The sequence below is a fragment of the Alosa sapidissima genome, chromosome 16 (genome assembly GCF_018492685.1).
Source record: "Alosa sapidissima isolate fAloSap1 chromosome 16, fAloSap1.pri, whole genome shotgun sequence".
NCBI classification, from domain to species: Eukaryota; Metazoa; Chordata; class Actinopteri; order Clupeiformes; family Clupeidae; genus Alosa; species Alosa sapidissima.
The window spans coordinates 30804821-30827603 of NC_055972.1; the positions used below are offsets into that span (position 1 = coordinate 30804821).

The 22783-nt window shown below is 41.5% G+C and overlaps 1 protein-coding gene across 1 annotated transcript in view; it reads right to left on the minus strand.

Moving 5' to 3' along the window:
- The window catches only part of LOC121684892 (ATP-binding cassette sub-family C member 2-like), a 44674-nt gene that overhangs the window by 15891 nt on the left and 6000 nt on the right, over positions 1-22783 (minus strand). Inside the window, exons 10-30 of the mRNA XM_042065023.1 lie at positions 22494-22748; positions 21998-22063; positions 20085-20222; positions 19389-19535; positions 18780-18864; positions 18507-18573; positions 16297-16423; positions 14922-15098; positions 14541-14708; positions 13876-14053; positions 13200-13344; positions 4043-4145; positions 3565-3784; positions 3161-3315; positions 2457-2612; positions 1971-2170; positions 1728-1854; positions 1504-1605; positions 1117-1260; positions 609-767; positions 126-292 (exon numbers count right to left, since the gene is read on the minus strand). Coding sequence (XP_041920957.1) covers positions 126-292; positions 609-767; positions 1117-1260; positions 1504-1605; positions 1728-1854; positions 1971-2170; positions 2457-2612; positions 3161-3315; positions 3565-3784; positions 4043-4145; positions 13200-13344; positions 13876-14053; positions 14541-14708; positions 14922-15098; positions 16297-16423; positions 18507-18573; positions 18780-18864; positions 19389-19535; positions 20085-20222; positions 21998-22063; positions 22494-22748 — 3086 coding nt within the window. The remainder of the gene's footprint in view (positions 1-125; positions 293-608; positions 768-1116; positions 1261-1503; positions 1606-1727; positions 1855-1970; positions 2171-2456; positions 2613-3160; positions 3316-3564; positions 3785-4042; positions 4146-13199; positions 13345-13875; positions 14054-14540; positions 14709-14921; positions 15099-16296; positions 16424-18506; positions 18574-18779; positions 18865-19388; positions 19536-20084; positions 20223-21997; positions 22064-22493; positions 22749-22783) is intronic.

The window sequence follows — 22783 nt, forward strand, 5'->3', positions numbered from 1 at the left end:
AGAAAAGTTTGGTAGTGACCTTAATCAGATCGTTCTGGGTTTTCCCTGTCTATTAGGTGTCCCTACATGATTCAAAAAAGAAATGCTTGGCAACACAAGGCGCAGTGTTTCTGTGTTCAGCTCACCTGAGGTTCTCGCCTCCTTCCGAGACTTCATAGAGCAGCTTTTCTGGCAGACCCTGTGCAAACTCCTTCAGGTGGGAGAGCTCCAATGCTCTCCACAACTCCTCATCGCTAAACTTCTCAAATGGGTCCAGATTCATGCGGAGACTTCCAGAGAAAAGCACGGGATCCTGCCGAGATGGATGTGAGAAAACCATGATCACATTTCACAAATATGATCTTGCAAAGCTGACCATATGACCAATTTTGATTTTACACACTGAACCCATATTTACATTTCTAGAATTGATATCCATATTCCATGTATCATTTACATGGAGAGAAAAAAAACAAGTGATACATTTTCTTTACATTTGCTTTCAAGTAGTTTTTACATGCCCAAGACCAACTGGTAGGCTAATGAAAGTGACAGTTAACTGAACCACACACGTTGCACTTCAGTTATAAAATGAATGTGTCTCATGAATACAATGTTGGGTTAGCCACCTGTGGTATGATGGTCAGTTTGCTTCTAAGATCATGCAGGCCAATGGTGGCGATGTCCACTCCGTCTATGAGGATTCTCCCCCCAGCAGCTTCGATGATACGAAACAGGCAGTTTGTGAGACTGGACTTTCCTGCCCCGGTGCGGCCCACGATGCCAATCTGTGAACGAGAGCTGTGTGGTTAGCTGTGACAGAGTGAACTCTGCATGGAGAATTATCGTGGAGAATAGCGCAAATGAGCATAATCCAACAAAACAGACAACAAATGAATCACACACACACACACACACTTAGCAATCCATCTATCCTGTTCTCTAGTGTTTACAATTTGTTTGCATTCTGGCATTGAATTAGCTTGCAATCATATTCATACCCTCATGATGGCAGATAAGAGGAACACAAGCCCATTTTAGAGTCCCTTGAAGCCTATGAGTTGACTAGACACATCCCTATTTACCTAGCTAATATAATTCAAAAAGTCTTTGAGGCTACAACAGCTGGGTCCTTACTTTCTCATTGCTGTCTATATCACACGTGACCCCATGCAGAACCAGGTCCAGCTCAGGACGGTAGCGGACTTTGTAATCTTCAAAACGAATCTTCCCAGTTTCAGGCCAGGCTTTATCTGGACGCTGGCCTGTGATCCAGGCAGCCTAATGAAACAAGAGAGAAATTGGCTTAACTCCTGCACTGTTTCTATACAGTATGGACAACTACCACAGGGGATTTTAATATTTAATATATAATATGTAAATAAATAAAAGCAACACACTAGAAACTAGAAAAAGACCACATTAGGATAAATAAAACTGATTTTATTAGCTCTGACTAATGACTCTAAGGTCATTTTTACTAGTTGCATTTTTTTCTTTGTTCTAGTTCAAGATGAGGTATACCTCATTTTCGATCTCGGTGTATTCGCTCACTCTCTCCACTGCAACAATATTGGTTTCGAGTTCGGAGGTCATTCTCACCAACCAATTTAAGGTCTGAGTCACCTATGAATATGCAAGGGAATAGGTACAGGAAATCATTAAATAACAATTGTAGGACTATATCAGACAATAAAAGAACTGTAGTGCATGGTTATCTAAGGGAGTAATTAGAGGAAATAACATACATTCAAAGCATAGGAGATGGACAGTCCAACCAGTCCACTGCTCAGTGACTCTCGTGCCAGCACTGCAAACAATGCAGCGAAAAAAACCACCAAATTTCCCAGAAACTCCAGTCGAATGGCTAGCCACCTGCAGTGTTTCAACAGAAAGTGCACACCACCAACAGTTAATCTACAAATGGGCAAATCATCAGACACACATCTCAAGAATGTCAGTATAAGTCAAAAGAAACTGCATTTTCCAACCTGTTGGAGACTATCCATGGATAGACGCTCTTGAGGTTCTCGTCCATGGTTTTCTCGTTGTGTTTCAAGAATCGCTCCTGGTGGCCGTAAGCCCTGATGACGGACAGGCCGGCCACAGTCTCCCCAAAGTGGGAGTAGATGGGTGAGCGGGAAACAGAGTCCAGACGCCTGAGCTGCCTAGACGTTGCCACATAAAACCTCTGTGGAATATGCAACAATGGAGACTTTCAGTCTTCAATTTTGGTGTTATTCACTTGCACACAGACAGTCTTGCATAAGCCATACAATTTCTATTCGCATTAACCCCCAAGCCTTATCACAAGAAAACAACCACCTAGCAAGCCCTGTGTGTGGGTGTACATTTTTAAAGTCATTCAAATTGTGAACAAAAGGAAATCTCTTAATAAGGCTCAGAGAGGCTATAGTGTTATATTGCCATTTTGAATTACAGCGTAGAGATGGGACTGAGTGAGGTCCTCACTTCACCTGCACAAAGTAATAGACGACAGACAGAGGCACGATGACTGCTAGAAAAATCGGGGTGGCCAGACAGATCACAAACAGGGTGCCGATCACCCCCAGCAGGCAAAGGATCCAGGAGCGGAAGGACATGGGGATCATTTCGTCCACCGTGAACATATCCTGAAGGGGAGGGGTTGGGGTTGGAGGTGGAGAGAGAACCAGACTTTACAGAGAGTAGACAACGTGTCTAACACCCTGTGCTGGGTGGTGATGTAACTGAGGATCAGAAAACTATCAATCTGTAGACACTCTGAATGATCATGCTCAGGCTGCCTCATGATGGGGATAAGACTGAAGATGGAAATATTTAATTTTTTAATTATGATAATTGTAAGTATAAAAAATAGTGTAAAAATAATTATTATAGCATCATCTTAATTAACACCCCCTCAACACCATCATTAGTGTAGCATTGTAATTAAGGTTAATTACCTTTTTCAAAATGCATATAAATACCTACAAGTGCCCAGTTTAAAACATCTGTTTTATCTTGCACTTGACACTATAATCATTACTTTGCACATCACAGTCAGCTTAGTACTGTCGTGCACGCAGGGTCCATCAGGATTTCAGGGGTCCAGATACCGTCACACCTTAGAATCCCCATGGGAAGTGTCCCCAAACACATCTCTCTCTCTCTCTCTCTCTCTCTCTCTCTCTTCTTCTACCTTGGCAAACCGGTTGACCACTCTGCCAGACGGTGTGGTGTCAAAGAACACCATGGGCACACGCAACACGTTGACCAGCAGGCGCGTGTGTAGGATCCGCGACGCCGACACTGATCCGTCTGCCAGCAGGAGAGTGCCCAGAAAGATGAAGATCCCTAGTGGAAAATCACAGCAAAGCTGCAGAGGTCAGAGGGCTGTTTGGGGCACATCATCTTGGTAGATGAAAAGGTGATAAAGAGGAATTCAGATACAGCAGGATAATACAGAGTAAATCTGAATTAATCAAGAAAGCTGATAAAGAGTTGTATACTGTAGCTGCATAGTAGTCTAAAATGACTCTTCAGCATACAGCGCTATACTTTGTTTATAATTAACGCTCTCTTGCACCCTAAAGTGTACTGTACCCTGTGCCACTCCAAGAGCACCGAAGACCCACACTCTCATGTCTCTCACACTGGCAGGGTACGTCTGGTTGAAGTACGTCACTGCGTCATTGGTCCATGCACTCAGCCACAGGTTGGAGCCAATGAAAGCGATGTTCTGGATGAAGTACATCAGAAAGACCAAGAAGGAGAAGCACCAGCCCATGGCCCGCAAGTACTGCAGGTAGACTGAAAATTTCACCTGTTTGGAGATTAGAGAAACCAGGGCAGAGAGTTCAGTTGGTGAGGTCAGTTTGTAGTGAGAAACTATGTAAAATGTGTGTGTGAACCCAGAACAGATCGAGAGAGACCAAAAATTAAAAAGTGAAAAAAAAAGTATTATGTAAAGAGTTTATTTTCATATTTTAAATTTATTCCAGTTTTTTATTCCACTATGGCATGCACTTCAATCATATTCCTTGTTTCAATTCACATCACAATGTAGGGGATAACAACATACCGTTCCAGTTTCCATGGTTTCTTTCTCAATCAATCTCTGGCCTTTTTTGGCCTCATCCGAGGTCTTTTTAGCTTTAACAGAGCTGTTTTTCCTCAACCGGATGCTGAGAAACATACACATTAGAGAAGAGCATTAAACTAGATGTACCGCATAGCGGTACAAAATATGACCGCCGCTCAGTCCTGTACATCCGTTCCGCGAAAATAAATCACACTTCAATTTGTCTCCATATTTTACTCCATCCCCCACTCTTGAAACTTTTGTGTATGCTTGTTTGGCATGCCTGAGTGTGTGTGTGCGGCTGCACAGAAAGTAGCCTACTGGTGCTGAAAAGGTGAATAGATTGTAGAATAGCCAAAGAAGATGTAGCATTGTTATAAAACCTTTAAAATCTCTAAACAATCACAAGTAGGGCAGTTCATCACAGTTCATCCATTGCAACTGGATTGATGAAAGGTCACTTACACCTGTAGGCTACATTGTATTTGGGAAAAGCAAAAGGTATCAGCATAATGTTATTTATTTATTTATTTATTTATTTATTTTTTGTGTATTTATAAACAAAAACATCTCTGTCAGTTCCATGCCGTTTTCAACAGCTATCAAAAACAAAGGTCATTTTTGGATGGATGGATTTTTTGTGAATGTTTCTTCTTCTACATAAGATTTTAGTCATCTTTAGTTCATGTAATACTTTATTGTCAATGCACAAATTAAGTAACAGTAGTCTGAAACGTTATTGTTAATGCACAAATTAAGTAACAGTAGCCTAGTCTGAAACGAAATGCTGTTTTACATCTAACCAGTGGTGCAAATAACTGACATGTCCAAATGGGCCTTGATGAAATGCGTCGCTAGACTGTTCATACACATTTTAACGGGCCAAAGTTGAAGAGCTTTTGTCCGTTATTGTTAGTGCAAATATAGGCTGATTCATGTTCCCTTGCATTGTTTAACTGAGGTCCATGGCTAGTCTGGCTTTCATCAGACCAAGCTCAATCTTTTAAGAAATCAAAAAATAAATAGCGGGCAGATCAGGCTGGGGTCACCCAGCCTAGTCCATAGGCACCCGATATTGTTTAATTTTCCGATTGAGATATACACGCTCTGGCTATTCTAAATGCAAAAATGCATCAGGGAGTTATGACAAAACGGTAACTAACAAACTAGATCCTAATAGAAAGCTGTTAGCTTCCCTAAGCTACAGGTAGGATTATAAGGTAGGCCTATTTACAACATAAATTGTCAATAGGCTATGCTGGCGACACAAATAAAATCTCCTTTGGAAACCAATGGCTTACGCCTTACAGTATCAAGCGGACTTAAACTGCCATATCGTGGCGAAAAATTGTAATAACATTCAAGCAGCTCCATGAGTCAAGGAAAGCGCGAATGAAGTAGCCACTTCTAGATGGGACCCACTACACAGTAGCTTAAGGTGTGTTGCTAAAGCAGCCATAATGAAATGAAGGTGTCATTGTTTGGATACTTCACACACACGTGCTTTTTAATTTCACAAGACTACAACTACCAAGCTGTAATCAAAGCACATCGATTCCCCTCTCACACCATGCACGCACTTAAAACAAAATAAACAGGCGTCTCAGTCTCACGCATGTATAGGCAAAACTGTATCAGACCGGTGTAACGTTGGTAAATCTTCCATTGCACAGAATGATTTTGTAGCACGTGCAATAAATGACAGTCGAAAGATACAAACAGTGCTGCTATCAATTTGCTTGGTATAACCGCATTTATAGTTTTCTACAAATGCAATCAATCAAATGCCTCCATCACTCAACTAACGCTAACGGTAACATTACCTAGGTCCTTATTGATACAAGATTAACGTACCTGCAGTAAAAACCAAGCATGTCCGATAAACATCCTCAGATTTATTTCGGCTTCAAGAAGAAATGGGAATTACACTTCATGTGAACATCGTCCTATCCTTATTAGATGTCCGCTGCGGTAAATTACAGTCCTTGTAGGAAGCGTCCATTGTTTTTTCCAACCCACTTTTAACTTCCAACAAAATTACGTCTCACTGCAACGATGCGCCATCTAGTGGACAAACGACTACTTATCGCCAATACTGAAAATGCAGCCATGATGATGATGATGAATATTTATTTTGGCTTTCTTTTAATCCTACTGAATTTGTAATTATGTATCGGCCGTTCTAATACCGATAGTATGTGGGTGCCTGTGTGTGTGCATGTGTATATGTGTGCACCGCCATTTACAGGCCAATGAGTGTACAGTCACTAAATGTACACATAACCTAATTTTTTTAGACCCCCCCATGGATGAAATTCTACGAAACTTGGCATACCCCCAGAGAATGCCAGGTCAATCATACACATAAAATTTGGTGCAGTTCTGAACATCTTAAGTGAAGATAGGGGCAATTAAAGCAGAATAATATTGCATTTTCATTTTTTACTGGGGGGTGGGGGTGCAAATCACAAATGAGTGATTATGAGCCAGGTTGATGTGGGCCCTTGAGACAAACATACCATAAAAGATTCTTCATCCTCAGTGCCACGGTTCAGGTAGTTATTTAGGAAAAACTGTTTTTTTTTGTTGCGGTTCGGGGGGCCCAGCCCGGGGGGTGGGGGTGGGGGTGGGGGGTGGGGGGGGGGGTCGGGGGGGGGGGCTGGTGGTGGTCCCCGGGGACGAAATGATTTTTTTCCGTAAAAGTCTAGTGGGGCTACATACCCACCAAATTTCATGTACCCCGATGGTTCGGTGTCCCGGGTATCAATGACCAAAAATTCAGGGAGTAGATGACGGGAAAAATTCTTGAATTATGTGCATGTGTGCGTGTACAAATTTATGTTTATGTCTGTGTGTGTGTGTGTGTGTGTGTGTGTATGTGCGTGCTTGTGTGTTTGCCTGCGTATGTGTGTTTGTGCATGTGCATGCATGCGTACATATGTCTACTGTGTGAGTATGTGTCATACGTATGATTACTGTAAATGTATGTGTGTGCGTGTGTATCTGTTTATGCACATGTGTGCACATGGAATGGGTTAACATGACCCCTGGAGGCAAACATACGGAAAAAATTGGTCATCCTAGGCCCTACAGTTCTCAAGATATTCACAGAGAACTGTGTCTGCCCTACCCTCCTTTCGGGGGGTCCAGTCCAGCGGGGGGGCTACAGATCAAAACGAAGAATGACGGTTCCATGCTATCCATGTGGGGGTACATGCCCACCAAGTTTTGTGTACCCCGGTCTTTCAGTGTCCCGGGAATCCTTGTTGGTGTACGTCACTAAATGTACACATAAATTATTTTATTGTAAGGCCCCCCATAAACGAAAGTACACAAAACTTGGCATGCATTCGGAGGGTGTCATAATGATCCTACACTTTTAATTTCGTGCAGTTTTGACCTTGTCAGCCAGAGATATTGTGATGAAAACACCTAATTTTTTGCTTTTTAATTTTTAACTAGGTGGCGCTATACATGAAATAAGTGGTAATGGGATGGGTTGACATGCCCCCTTAAGACCAACATACATAAAAAAGGTGGACCTCCTAGGCCCTACGGTTATCGAGATATTCACAGAAAACTGTCTCCGGCCACCTACAGGCCAGTTGGTGTATAGTAACATAAATTAATTTATTGTGTGGCCCCCCATGAACGGAATTCCACAAAACTTGGCGTGCATACAGAGGGTGTCATAATGATCCTACAATTCCAATTTCGTGCAGTTTTGACTATGTTAGGTCACAGATACCTTCAATTACAACACCTCATTTTTACTTTTTTGTGTTTAACTAGGTGGCGCTATACATGAAATGAGTGGTTATGGAATGGGTTGACATGGCCCCTTGAGATCAACATACAAAAAAAAATGGTCCTCCTAAACCCTATGGTTTTCGAGATATTCACAGAAAACTGTGTCTGCCCTACCCTCCTTTCGGGGGGTCCAGTCCAGCGGGGGGGCTACAGATCAAAACGAAAAACGATGGTTCCATGCTATCCATGTGGGGTTACATGCCCACCAAGTTTCGTGTACCCCGGTCTTTCAGCGTCCCGGGAATCATTGAAGGAAATTTGGGCATGCGAAAAAAATAAATAAAAAAAAAATAAAAAAATCTGACTAAACCTATATGACCGCCGCTTCGCTGCGCGGTAAAACTCGTTTTCCACCCGACGCAAAGTTTAATTCCTTATTTTGCACGTTTATTTTTTAAACAATGCGCCCAGGGGTGTGGCAACTTAGGGAGTGGCTTAACCACCTGACCCCCTAACCTACAGAGTGCATTACATTGAAATGTAAATTTGATGCTTTCTTTACAATTTGCCTCTGCGGAAGAATATTTTAGGATATTTTAACCTGGGTCCCAATTTGGACCCAATTTTTTTAAATTTGGACCCAAAAACAGGACACAAAGAAGAATATAGATGTTCTAAAGGTAAACTATGCAGTATTGACAATTTCCTTACTGTTTTCTCGGTTTTTGCTTCTTTTTCGCTGGCTCTGTCATGATGAAAGTCTGAGAAACTCCATCGCTACCTTTTTCTAGCCGGTGCCTGGCGTGTGTGTGTATTTGAATGCAGTAAAGCAATTTGTTACACTCGTTATACTTCCTGACACTGAGGCCGTCGGCCAGTTGGCCCACAGTTGCAAAGGTGGTTTTTCCGCTCACAGGCGCTAGGGGGAAGCGACACGGCCACCATTCAACCCGAAAAAAGTCATATAACCATTCCAATGACTCTGAAGCTGTTAAATGAAGGTAAATTAAGATAAAAAAACTAGCATATTAAGCTAAAAACCCTGCATAGTTTGCCTTTAAGACTGAACGACCTAATATGATTAGTTATCTAAAGGGGTTCCATTTTCCCTAAAATTTCAAAGGTTTTCAAGGACGCTTAATGAAATTTACACAACCTTTAACAACTCGCAGGTACATAACACTCCATGACCATTTCAGAGGGCAGTAGACTGTAAACTGATCTTAGGCGAGCATTCACTCAGAAACTAGCTTTGCACTGTTGATCATCATAGCAGGAGCTGTTGGCAGTCTCACGCCGTCACAGGCTGTTTTTGATGACAGTGACAATCATCAGCAACACAGTTTGTTTCTGTGGTAGGCCCTTCATTTAATGCTGATAGCAGGCACCCCTTTTTCATGTTTACATGGCCCTACATGTTGCCATTTCTTATCAACCTTGGAACTCTATATTGGGGGAACATACAGTCTGCTTTTTCTAAGCTGGGCAAACACTGTACACTACCGGTCAAAAGTTTGGGGTCACGGCCCCAGCCGTGGCGCAACTGGCTGGGGCACCTGCACCGTATGCCGGCGACACGGGTTCGATTCCCGCCCCGTGGACCTTTCCGGATCCCACCCCGACTCTCTCTCCCACTCACTTCCTGTCACTCTCCACTATCCTGTCGCATTAAAAAACGCATAAAAGCCCAAAAAAATATACTTAAAAAAAAAAAGTTTGGGGTGACTTTCCATTCTACTCCATTATAGAATAAGCAGAATACCAGCTGAGATCAGTTGCATTGTTTTTTTTAAATCAGGGCAGCAATTTTCAGATTACATTATGTGCTTACATAATTGCAAAAGGGTTCTCGACCTTTGTAGAAAGAAATGGATGATTTTTAATGCAATATCTACATTGCCCATTATCAGCAACCATTCATCCAATGTTCCAAAGGCACATTCTGATATTTAAAAGGCTAACTGAGAAAACATTGGAGAACCCTTTTGCACTCTTCTTGACTTGACTTGGCTTGACTTGACTTGACCCTGTAGGCAAACTGCAGGGGGTCCAGCAGGGGTCCTGTTATGTCCTTCAGATGGCTCCACACCAGCCTTTCAAAGGATTTCATGACCACAGATGTCAGGGCAACGGGCCTGTAGTCATTTATCCTGTGATGCAGGATTTTTTGGGGACTGGGATGATGGTGGAGCATTTGAAGCAGGAGGGCACTTCACACAGCTCCAGGGACTGGAGTCTTCTTGATCTTCTGCTTCTAAAAGAGCCAGTGTTACATGGCAACTGGCTCCCATGTTAACTGGCTGTGTTGATGACGTTTCACGATTGATGACAAGTCTTTGACAGATGCGGCTGCTTACAGATTTGTCACTTTCTGATATAAACTAGAGACACAAATATGCATGACATGTTTAAATGTAAAAATTGTCTGTAGAACTACATGCACTGGACCATGAATATGCCACCCAAAAAACAAACATCTAAATAGCATAAATAAACTCCACGTGGGTATCGAACCACTAATAAATTGAACTGTGTGCTTGATAACCAGACGTCTACCTGCTTGTGCCACAAACCAGCTGACGGCACATACAGAAACCGACTTGAGTTGTACGATTAAAAGAAGTCAGCTAATGTTATTATCATCATAACAAGTTAACATAGCTGATCATGTTATCTGACTAACATGTTATCCTGCTACTTACCCAAGCCATTTAGTAGGCCTTCAAAGTATCATGGCTAGCTTTACCAGGCTGTGGCCACTCCTACCTGAAGTGTCTGTAGAGGCAAATGAACGCCAGCAAATAAATCAAATAAAAATGTGTTGCCTAATTGTGTATCCTTTTGTCCAGCCTATTCTTTTAAGAATTCAGTTCATGAAACACAGGCATTGAAACGCACCTGCAATGGGCAGGAGAAGTCTACAACGTGTCCATATTTTATTTCTCAATTTACAAACTGGTGCTTCTCCGGTGGTGCAACAGGTTAATGCCTACACATTACTATTTCACGCCAGTCGACATGGGGTTCAATCCTCGCCCCTCACAGTTTTTTTACTATTATTATTTATTTATTTTTAGACCATCAATGCTTCCTCAATTTAGGCTACAGATAGACTAGGTGGCCATAGAGAGGCTGACCAGCAGTCAACATTTGAAAACTTGACCATGATACTTTGAAGACCTACAGTACTGGCTTGGGCAACTGCTGTAACGAGACAACACGGTAGCCATATACCACGATCAGCCGTGTTAACTTGCTACAATCATAATAACATATATCAGCGGACTTCTTTTAATTGTATAGCCAAACTCAAGTAAATTTCACTGTGATTTGTCAGCTGGTTCGTGGCGCAAGTACGTAGATGAATGGTTATCATGTAAGTTTCATTTAGGAGGCAGGTTCGATACCCAGGTGTTATTAGGCTATGTAGGTATTTATTTTTTTGGTGGCATATTTATGGTCCAGTGCATGTAACGTACTACAGACAATTTTGACATTTAAATATGTCATGCATATTTGTATTTGTTCGTCTCCAGTTTCCATCAGAAAGTGACAAATCCATGTGGGGCAGCCGTGGCCCCACTGGTTAGCACTCTGGACTTTTAACCGGAGGGTTGCCGGTTCGAGCCCCGACCAGTGGGCCACGGCTGAAGTGCCCTTGAGCAAGGCACCTAACCCCTCACTGCTCCCCGAGTGCAGCTGTGGTTGCAGGCAGCTTACTGCGCTGGGATTAGTGTGTGCTTCACCTCACTGTGTGTTTCACTAATTCACGGATTGGGTTAAATGCAGAGACCAAATTTCCCTCACGGGATCAAAAAAGTATATATACTTATACTTAAATCTGCAAGTGGCCACATCTGTTGAAGAAACGTCATCACTTGTGAAACGTCACCAACGCAGCCAGTTAACATGGGTGCCAGTTGCCATGTAACACCGGCACACATCCTTCTCGCAGATTGTTAACGCAGGTGGGGGGAAACCTATTGTGCGTGAGGGGTCTGAAAATGGGTGCTTTTCAAACCTGCAGTAGAAGTCATCAGCCAGTCTGGGATTTTCAGCAGGATGGGGGGGATGGTCTCTTGTAATTCGTGACCTGTTGCAGGCCTTTCCAAACTGTTGCAGGATCATTGTCCGAGAGGCTATTTTTTAACTTCTCAGCTTCTTTTGGCTACCCTGATCTACCCTGATTAACCAGAGTCAAATTTCTTGTTTGTTTACGCAAACCTGGCCAATAAAGCTGATTCTGATTCTGTAATCTGAAAACTTCTGCCGTGATTATGGTAGGTGTGGTATTCTGTCTATATTGGAGTGGAATGGCAATTTCTAAGTGACCCCAAACAGTTTCTTTACTTTGACAAAATCAGAGGGCAAGTCCAGTAGCAAAATCTAGGTATGAAATCCAAGTCAAAACACAGTAGGACAGAGTAGTAGTACAGAGGCAAACAATCCAAAATCACGAATCCAAGAATCGTAGTCAGGGCACACAAGGTCAATAATCATTCAATGTGGTTTAACAATACGTTTTCTAACAAGGCTCAGTACGTTCAGAACAAACAATACCTCACGCAGTGGGAAGTAAAACAGAGTTTTTATAAAGCCTGCGGTTAATTAGTTAACAGGTGACAGGTGATTAGTACTCTGGTGAAGTGCAGCAGGACTGGAGTGGCCGTAATGGACGCAGCTGACGGGACAGAGAGGGCTGTGCTTGCTGAATGGGTGTTACAGTACTGAACACATCTGAACGGTTTTTCTTCATTTTATGACCTATAGTCTTCATGCGTGTCAAAACATGACCTCGCATCAACATGAAGAACTTAGAAACTTTATCCTAGCATAGTTTCACGGGGCTGTTTTGGTGGCAAATAATAATTGTATATTAAGTATTTTTTGTTTTTGAGATTGTGTGTGTGTGTGTTTGTGTGTGTGATGAAGAGGGTATGGGAGAATGGGTGGGCGTATAGAAGACATACAGAGGCAATTTAGCCCTTTTCACACATGACCTCCGGACAATGTCTGTGCAATTAGCACTGAATCTCAAACAGAGTTGAGTGTTCAGGCATGACCTCACCAGCCAAAATTGTGGAGCTGGGAGTTATTCATACATGCAGTAAATACTCCAGTTGGTTTCAATGAGAGGTAGTGAGCTTGCAGGAGGCGGAATGCTGTCGCATTGTTTGTTGAAGTACAGCATGGCGGATATACAAACAGCATCCACGGTGCATGTTTTTGCTTTGCTTCTGCAAGTGCTAGATTGCCTCCGCAGTATGTGTGTGTGTGTGTGTGTGTGTGTGTGTGTGTGTGTGTCTGTGTCTGTGTCTGTGTCTGTGTCTGTGTCTGTGTCTGTGTTTGTGTTTGTGTGTGTGTGTGTGTGTGTGTGTGTGTGTGTGTGTGTGTGTGTAAAACCAACCTGCCATTGCGCTGAGCATGTCTCTGGCTGTGCCGCAGACTGTTTTCCCTCTTCAGGGTCACAGACACCACATCTTCAGGGGAAATGTCTGGTTGGGGGTCCTGAGCTTCAGAGACCATGTCCACCTCCACATCTGAAGGTTCATCTGATTATAGGACACACAGGTGCACACATGCAGGTAAGGTACATACACTCTAAAAAGACAGCCACAATGTTGAAAAAGACTCAATTATAGTTGAAATTTACATTTGATAATGAGTCAAAGAGAATGAGTCAAAGAGTACATGAAAAGGGCTTTGTGCCCCTTCTGTTACATTTGATTTTTAATTGATAGTGAATACTTAATAAAATATAACCCTAGGGATATAACAGGAAGCAAACTTGGGTGGAAAGAAAGAGATCAAAAGTAGGCAACTAGATATAATCCTAGATATAAGCCCCTTGTTATTACCTCATCATACAATGTACATGATATGCTAGCCTATCCTCATTTTATTCTAGTTGTGAGGTGCTCCTCTGATGAACATTATAAAACTATTTTATTAATTTAGTCGTTTGATAGAGCCCAATCTCTGTCAGTTTTGCTGATATTTATCAAAATGCATCTTTATTTTATGGCAGCCACTGGACCCTAAAAATGCATATTGAACTAGAAAACAAAGTTAATGGGACTCACCCTCTGAGGACTTCTTGCTCTCATCTTTGGCATACGTGGACAGGAATTCAGAGAAGGCTTCTCCACTGGCCTTCAGGCTCTCGTAAGTCCCCACTTCTGATACCAGGCCGTCCACCAGCACTATGATCTCATCAACGTAAGGCAGGAAACTAATGCCGTGAGTCACCAGGATCCTGGTCTGCAGAAACACAATTATGCTGACTTTTTTTAGTGATGCATCCCACCTCGAGAGCACTCAAATTCTAAGGGGATACAGTGATAAGGAAAGCCGGGTGAAAAAGAGCAGCTGACATGAGTGGGGGAGTAATATTGGTCTGAATTCATTATATGTTCCACTGAACCATGGCAAAACAAAGCCCCTTGCTACATATAAGAAAATAATGTAGAAGCAAGGATAAGAGTGGAGACTGAGATTAGTATTGTGGAGAAGGTTCTCTCTCTCTCTCTCTTAAAAACACTTCACATAGTACAGAGAAAGCTGTTTTGATTGATGCATTAAGGCAGATATTAGTACTATGCCATACAGGACTAAGACGAAAACACTCTGTGTCATTGGTGTGTGTCATTCACCATGAGATATTAACGCATATAGATGAACTCATATGGAGCAAGTATTGTGCTTAATATGCTGTGGGGTATACACTGTGCAGAAAGCAATAACTCACCTTATCTTTTAGGAGTCCATTTGGCCCGATGACCCTCTCAAAGAGGTGCTTGGCGACATGTGAGTCGACGGCTGACAGAGGGTCATCCAGCAGGTAGGTGTCGGCGTTGTTGTAGGTGGCTCTGGCCAGGCTCACTCGCTGCTTCTGGCCTCCACTCAGGTTAATGCCCTGTCACACAGAAATAAGAGAAATGCTTAGAGGACATCATGCAATTCCCCTGCAACAATGACTCTACAATGAGTGTCCATAAAATTGCACAAAGAGTCTGACCTCTCCTGCCCTTTGACATTGAAGTTTTAAGTAAACACATTTATGTAAAGACATCATAATGGTTACGTAAGCTGAGAGAGAGAGAGAGAGAGAGAGTATCAAAAATGTCACCTTCTCCCCAATCTCCGTCTCATCTCCACCTGCCAACAGCTCCAGGTCGGGCTTCAGGGCGCAGGCGTCGACCACACTCTGGTACCTGCTCTCCTCCAGCTCGGAGCCAAACAGGATGTTGTCCTTCAGCGTGGCATTCTGGATCCAGGCCTGCTGGGGAACGTAGGCCACTGAGCCCTACAGAGGGAGAGAGAGAAAGGGGGGGGGTATGGTAAGAAATGTCATAATGTAAGCAGACAGCAGTAGTGTGAAAATGGAAGCACCCCTCATTAAGTAATCAAGGATACAAGATCCCACTTGGACAAATCATTCAAAATAATTTGATTTCATATCATAGCTATGCAGATGACACACAAATTTACTTAGCTCTATCACCAAACGACTATGGTCCTCTTGAAGCTATGTGTCAGTGTATAGAACAAATCACTGACACATAAGGGTTGAAGGCAAAGGATACTGTTAAAAAATCTTGGTGTATTAATTGACAGTGATCTAAATGTCAACAGCCACATGAAAGCGATAACTAAATCAGCTTTTTACCACCTCAAAAATATTGCCAAACTCAGAGGGCTGATGTCAAAACATGACTTAGAAAAACTCATTCATGCATTTATCTCCAGCAGGGTTGATTACTGCAATGGACTGTTCACAGGCCTTCCTAAAAAGACTATTAAACAGCTTCAGGTGAACAAAAACTAAAAGAACTGACCACATTACTCCAATTCTTAAGTCCTTGCACTGGCTTCCAGTAAGTCACAGAATTGACTTTAAAGCACTAAACCAACTTTCGGATGACATCAAAAAGGCCCCAACTGTAGCCAGTTTTAAATCTAGACTTAAGACCAAACTGTTCTCAGATGCTTTCTGCTAACTGTGCCGAGTTACAAATTCTGAATCTGATAATTATTCTACCTTGTCTTTTATTACTTTTTTTACTACTTTTGCCTTTGTTTTTGCTTACTAATTATTCTTTATTTTTAAATGATTTTACCTTGTGTTTTCTTTTTATGTTTTATGTTTTCTTTTTATTATGATCTTTACCTTTTAACTATTCTTTGACTATATTGCCCTTCTATGCTTTTATTTGTTATTATTGTTTGGTTTTGTTTATGTAAAGCACATTGAATGACCTCTGTGAATGAAATGTGCTATATAAATAAACTTGACTTGACAAGGATACAAGGAAGTTGGGGGGGGGGGGGGGGGTAAAAAGTGCAGTAGAAGAGGGGTTTAGTAGATTAAGTGGCAAGGGCTGCAAACTGCAAAATCAATTGTTGATGAGCTACTTAATGCCCTTTAGCTTTATCAGCCATGTCAACATTGTGCTCTTGCAATCATGTGTCAGTAACTGCCAAGTCTCTCGCTCTGTGGTTACCTTCATGTTAATGGAAGCTGTGCTACTATGCATTTCTCCAAGTAACGCAGACAGCAAGGAGGATTTCCCTGTCCCTACGGCTCCAACCACGGCAACTAGCCTACCAGGCTTTACATCCAGAGATACACTGGAAGGGAAGAGGAAGAAAGACATTCATATTTTGAAAGACCATTTCCTAGCATGAGGCCACCTGTGGACATTTTTGTTTACAATGACTCAGATCTAAATCATTTGTTTTTACACACAATAATGTTTCTTTTACATCAATTTGTAGTTCCCATGAAGTTATAATTTTATCAGTACAGGTGTGACCACTGTATGTCTATACAGATACTATACCTTATTCTAAGTTAAACATTAAACAAAGACTCCAGAACAGTATGTTCTTGACAAACACAATGAGACAAAATTGGTCATAATACCACATAAATACTGTGGTTGAGATGTTATCTCATTTTCATTTTCCAGCATAATAAGGACCTTGTAGCAGGCAATAACGTTATAATGGCCAATAATGTAACAACAGCTAATAACGTAATAATGGCCAGTCAAGTAATAATTTGAATGTAAGTTATTACATTATTGGCTGGTTATTTTTACGTTATCTACTGGGTTAAAAAAAATGTAAAAATGTAATAACTGCATCCGATAATGCAATAATCACCTTATTGGAGGCCAGGCAGCGAAGGCACCCATAGTATTTCTACTTTTTCTTTCTATTATTATTGTTATGATGATGATGATTTTTCTTTCTTCCGCTATGGGAGTCTATAGCAACCCATAGAACACTTCCATGGCACAACCCGTGCTGTGCATAAGTTAAGACACCTAGATCTAAAATCTTTTGGAAATTGATCTTAATGTCTTAATTAAAAAATGAGGAAAAATCGAACCTTAAAGGATGCCAATTTTCTTTGTGAATGAATCATGTATCGTAAATAAATGTTATTCCTTAAAATACAGGTAATACAAGTAAGGAACCCTATGTTAAATTCCCATAGACACAGACAATTTTTTTATTTTTAAAGGCTAGTTATTTCATGGATCCACTATACTATGCATCCTGATTAAGTTCCCTTGACCTTTGGAGTTAAAATAATTAAAATAGCCCCACATCATCACATACCCTTCACCATACCTAGAGATTATTATTATGACTGCAATGCTAGCGGCGGTCATAATAAATAATCCTATCTCCAAGAGAGAGTGTAGGGGTGTTTGTATGGTCATGTTTTCAAGCAGTTATTTGAAAGAGCTAAGTACAGTGCCATGGTGACACTTTATATTCAGTAAATAAACCTTAAATAAAGTGATATCAGTGTGTTATTACATAAATTGACAGATGTTACATTTTCAAAGTTTTTTTTTAACCTAGCCAATAACATAATAACCAACTAATAATGTAATAACTTATCACATTATTGGCAAAATAATATTAGCCTACGTTATTGATTCAGGCTGCTACAGACTTTCAGTAAGCCTATTGTATGTCAACGATGAGGGGCAGACATTTTGAAAGGTTTAGAGTTAGGTTTAGACTTTGTTAAGGTTGTCATCAACATAAATGGAGGCATTCACAGTTAGCCGAAGCACCCACAGCATGAATTAGTGAAAGAAATATATTATAAAATATTCTGAATTAGCTGATCCTGATTACTAAGGGTAGCACACATTTCAAGAGATTGGTTTTTAACTTTGCTTATTTTACTTGTTTATTTGTTTGTTTGCTTACAATCAACACAATTCTCCAAAGGCACACCACTCCATGTCTGACAATCACTGATTGACCTTTAGCGTAAAGCATCAAAGCAGCCCAGCTTGAATGCAGTCAGTGCCTCCCCTAGCTAGGTTGTTAGAGTGGTTGGGTGGGTCAGTGGGCACCAATAACAATGGCTGATAATGAAACGTGTACCTCCTTCACAGATCAAACAAAGCAAATGTCTAGAAAAGGATCTCATTTCTTATGTATACACCTGCTATGCAGTATGTGCAATACAGAGTGCCATCTATTGGTCAAACTAGCATGCTGTTTGGTTGATGGGATTCATTTTAGTTTTGATTTATGAGCCTGAATAAAAATATATAGCCTATTTTCAAACAACTTTTTATGCTTTGTCATCATCTAAGTGGACTGTTTTAAGATAAATACGGCAAATGTTACACACAGTGAGGGTGGATGGCAGAATGCAGAATTAAAGCAGAGGACTCACTTCTTCAGGGTAGGCTCATTCTCCTTTCCCCAAGAGAAGGTACCGTCTGAAACAGCGATTGCGCTGCCTAAAAAACAAGTAGAGATTCATGAAATAATGTATGTGAGCATCAGTAGCCGGCTAAATCAATTGTTTCGAAGATTGCAAATGATATTTAACCCTGTGACATTTCTTAGCAGAGATTTTCTATGAGCTGTCCATTTTTATAGCTTATAAATCATAATCTTGTGAATGCATATGGAAAGGCAATGTGCCACATCTTTGTGTACATACTAAAGCTTGGGTCATGGTGGACGGTGTTGCTGTCAAGGTCGTCTCCGCTTAGGAACTTCTCCAAACGTTTTTTAGATACGGTAACCTGCAGAAAAAGTTCATGTAAATGTGTGAGTATATCATGTTATTAAGGCACTAACATTTTGTTTAGCCTTCATATATTACTTTTAGACCAGATCTTGCTTTGTGGTTGTGGTGTGTGTCAGTTGTTAAAGTGAGCCTGTTGAAGTGGGCTGCAGGGGCTTCGCAGGCCAGTCTTTACACCGGATCCTGGGACTCTTAGGGATTTGCGGACTTCACAGGCAAAGAGCCATCAAGAACATCCTGGAAGCTGCTGAAAAGGCTTCATGGTGGCTCTGGATAAAGAGGGGGGACACGTGGCGTAGTGCGCTACCTGGACACACGTCGGAGCCTGATCACCTCCGGCTGGGTCGCCCGGGTGAGGGTGTCTGATGTAAGACCCGAAACACCCTATGACCCCGGGAGCATCACTGACGATGTGTCCAGGTTGCACCACAAGGTGTATTCACGTACCTGCTTTCAGACCAGATCTTGCTTTGTGGTTGTGGTGTGTGTCAGTTGTTAGTGTGTGGATGAATAGTTCCGTACCTGGACCATAGCGGCAATGAGCATGGGCAGCATGGCTAGAGGAAATCGAAGGATGTTAAAAAGTGATATGGAAGTGAAAGCTTTCTCAGCATCCAGGATGTTGGCTGAATCGACTGAAACAAAAACAGCAAATGTTGCCATGGAAACCTAGAATGATAAACACAAAAGCACAGTACATAACTAGCAATCTGACCCCTTGAAATTGAGAAACGTATATAAGCAATAAAGATATTGAAAACAAAACAACACTTGAAACAAAACCAACAAAATACACAGCTATAGAAAAGTTCAGGGACAAACTGATAACTCAAAGTTATTCTTATATAGTTAAATTTCACGATGGGCAGCCGTGGCCTACTGGTTAGGGGTTCGGGCTTGTAACCGAAGGGTTGCCGGTTCGATCCCCGACCCAGTAGGAAAAATGTGGGCGGGGGAAGTGGTTGAGCACTGCTCTCCCATGCCCACATCCACGGCTGAAGTGCCCTTGAGCAAGGCACCTAACCCCTCATTGCTCCCCGAGCGCCGTTAAAACATGGCAGCTCACTGCTCCGGGTTAGTGTGTGGATCACCTCACACTGTGTGTTCACTGTGTGCTCTGTGTGTTCACTAATTCATGGATGGGATAAATGCAGGGACCAAATTCCTTGTATACACAAGTATGCTTGGCCTATAAACCTGATTTACATGTACACTTACTAGAGCTGGGGCGGTGGCAAAAATGAAGGTGGAGATGGAAGAGAAGTACGCAATCTTCTTCATCAGCTTCAGTTCCTGCTCTCGAATAGCAAGGATGATGGCCTCGAAAGATGGCTCCCAGGCGTACAGCTTCAAAATCTTCAAAAGGACAGCGAGTGGGGAAGAGAGAGAGAGATTTGGAGGGAAAGGGTTACAAAAGGTATGTGTAGTGAAGCTGTTAAGAATTAAAATTGTGCACAAAATGAAAACAACCCTTCTTTAAGGTTTGTTCTTGACTTGATGCTTTGATTTAAGATGTGGATCCATTGTCAGTTTGACTTTTGAGGTAAGTCATTGACCTCTGTGATATGAAATTTCCATGCGCAAAATTAAAAAGTGGTGTATCTTTGGATCTAAAGGGATAGAATCTAAACTAAACATGTTTCCAGGCATGTGAAGCTCATTAGCAACATTCATATCACTCTTAGAGGTCAACATCATGGAGTAGGTCAAGGTTGCTAGAAAAAAGTACTAATAATTGCAACACGATAAACAAACATTAACAAAACATTTCCTGATTTTAAAACCAGTTCAAAAGGAAATGTGTACCAATTGAACTAATTCTAAAATCACCATAATACAGTGACATGTGTTGTAAAGGCCTTGACCATTGGGGGTGACAAAAACGTACAGTACCCTTCAGAATTATTGGTACCCTTGGTAAAGTTGACTAAATACAGGAATAAGAAATCATCCTTTGGTGATTTATTGAATGAAACAATAAAAACAATGAAGAATTTGTTCTGAGAAACAAGAAAAGAAATAAATATTTTTAATACAAACACATTGCTCCCAATTATTGGCCTCTCTAGGAAATCTAAAATTACAAAAGGTAACAGAGGCATTTATCAATTTATATTCAATTTCTTTAAAGGGGAATTCCAGAGTTAAAGCATCCCAGGGTCTATTTTCGGTAGTTTAGTTAAGTTAACAAAATTACGTTAATTGGTGGAGTTTTGAGCAAGACTGTTTTTTGCATTAATAATGACATGGCTTATAGTGAAAGCTAAGGGACAAGCTAGCACGTCAAAAAACAAATGCTATTTTATATCACTGACAATGCTCAAAATATCATTACACTTCTGTGTGTGGTGAGGTGTGGTCAGACAGACCGAAGTATTGTAAACTTTGAAAGTGTACAGAGAGGTTATAATAAGACCTGTTTCTGAAGGAAGCAAATTGCCTGACTTTGTGTTCTGGTAGCATCAAATCAGTGGGCAAGTTTGATCTTGCAGCCCTGCGGAGATCTAGCTGAATCTTACAATACAAATACGTTCAGCCAGATCTACACATCACTGGAATAAGTTGAACGCGTCCACACTGATTTGACGCTTACGGAACACAAAGTCAGGCAATTTGCTTGCTTTTACCTCTGGAATTCCCCTTTAAGTTAATCATAGTATCTGCAAACTTTCAGCAGTAGTTCATGCCTTTCTTTTTCACTAAGGTATGAAAACAAACTAGATGTACTGGAAAGCGGTACAAAATATGACTGCCGCTCAGTCCTGCACATTCTCTCCGCAAAAATAAATCACGCTTGTCAATTTGTCTCATATCCTACTCCATCCCCTACTCTTGCAACTTTTGTGTATGTAAATGAGTGTGTGCGTGCGTGTGTTTGTGTATGTATGTGTGTGTGTGTGTGTGTGTGTGTGTGTGTTTATGTGTGCGTTTGCGTGTGTTCATGAATGCGTGCGTGTGTTCTCATATTCTCCCCATGTCCTCTGAACTTAATGTACCTCAGGGGTTCAGAAGGGTATGTAGTCCAATAGAGGTAGAGAATACTGCTCAAGCAGTTTTATCATATAAAAGATTTTTAAAAAGCAACTATTTTAGTATTTTAGTGTAGATGTTTAAGGGATTGTTTTTCTTACCTTGATACCATTCAGGATTTCATTCATAATTTTCAGGCGTTTGTCCTTCAGCTTCATGTTTTTAGTCTGAAGGAGACACAGAGTTGTAAATGTGATTACTACAATAACATCATGTCAGGCTTTACCAATAAAGTCATTCTCACTGACAATTGCAGCATGCTGGACAATGAACATGGACATAGAGCAGCTGAAGTGATCACATTCAGACAAACACAGAAGATCCTCTGAACTAAGAGGCAGTGTTTGACAGCTTGCATCATAGTGTAAAATAAATGGTCTAAGGGCAAAAAATAAGGGGGGAAAGCTGCAACTGCTTCAATTCAAAACATCTAATAACAGCAATCTTAGCTAAATTATACTTTTTAATCACTAATTGGTGTGAGATTCATGAACCGCTGCTGAAGGAAAATCCTGTGGTCTTAAATCTTGTTTACAATCTTTCAAAAGAGTCCTCATCTCTGTGACAAGCTTGGAGACAACTTTGACGGACAGCTACCTGGAAGTCCCTGGATTTGGTGGCCAGTAAGCCGTTGATGGGAGCCATAAGAACCATGACCCCCAGGCCAGCCAGCACAGATGGGCCCATCTCCTGCCACAGGAAGTAGATGGAGAGAGCGATCTGCAGAGGGCACGACCACAGCAGGTGGATGAAGTTGGTGACGTCGTTGAAACGCTGGGCATCTGCCGACATCAGGTTGACTGTCTCGCCCACCGTCGACTCTTGACGTGAGTCATTAGACACAATTAGGGCCTAGGAGACAAGTGTCGGAGTTAATGCAAAAATTT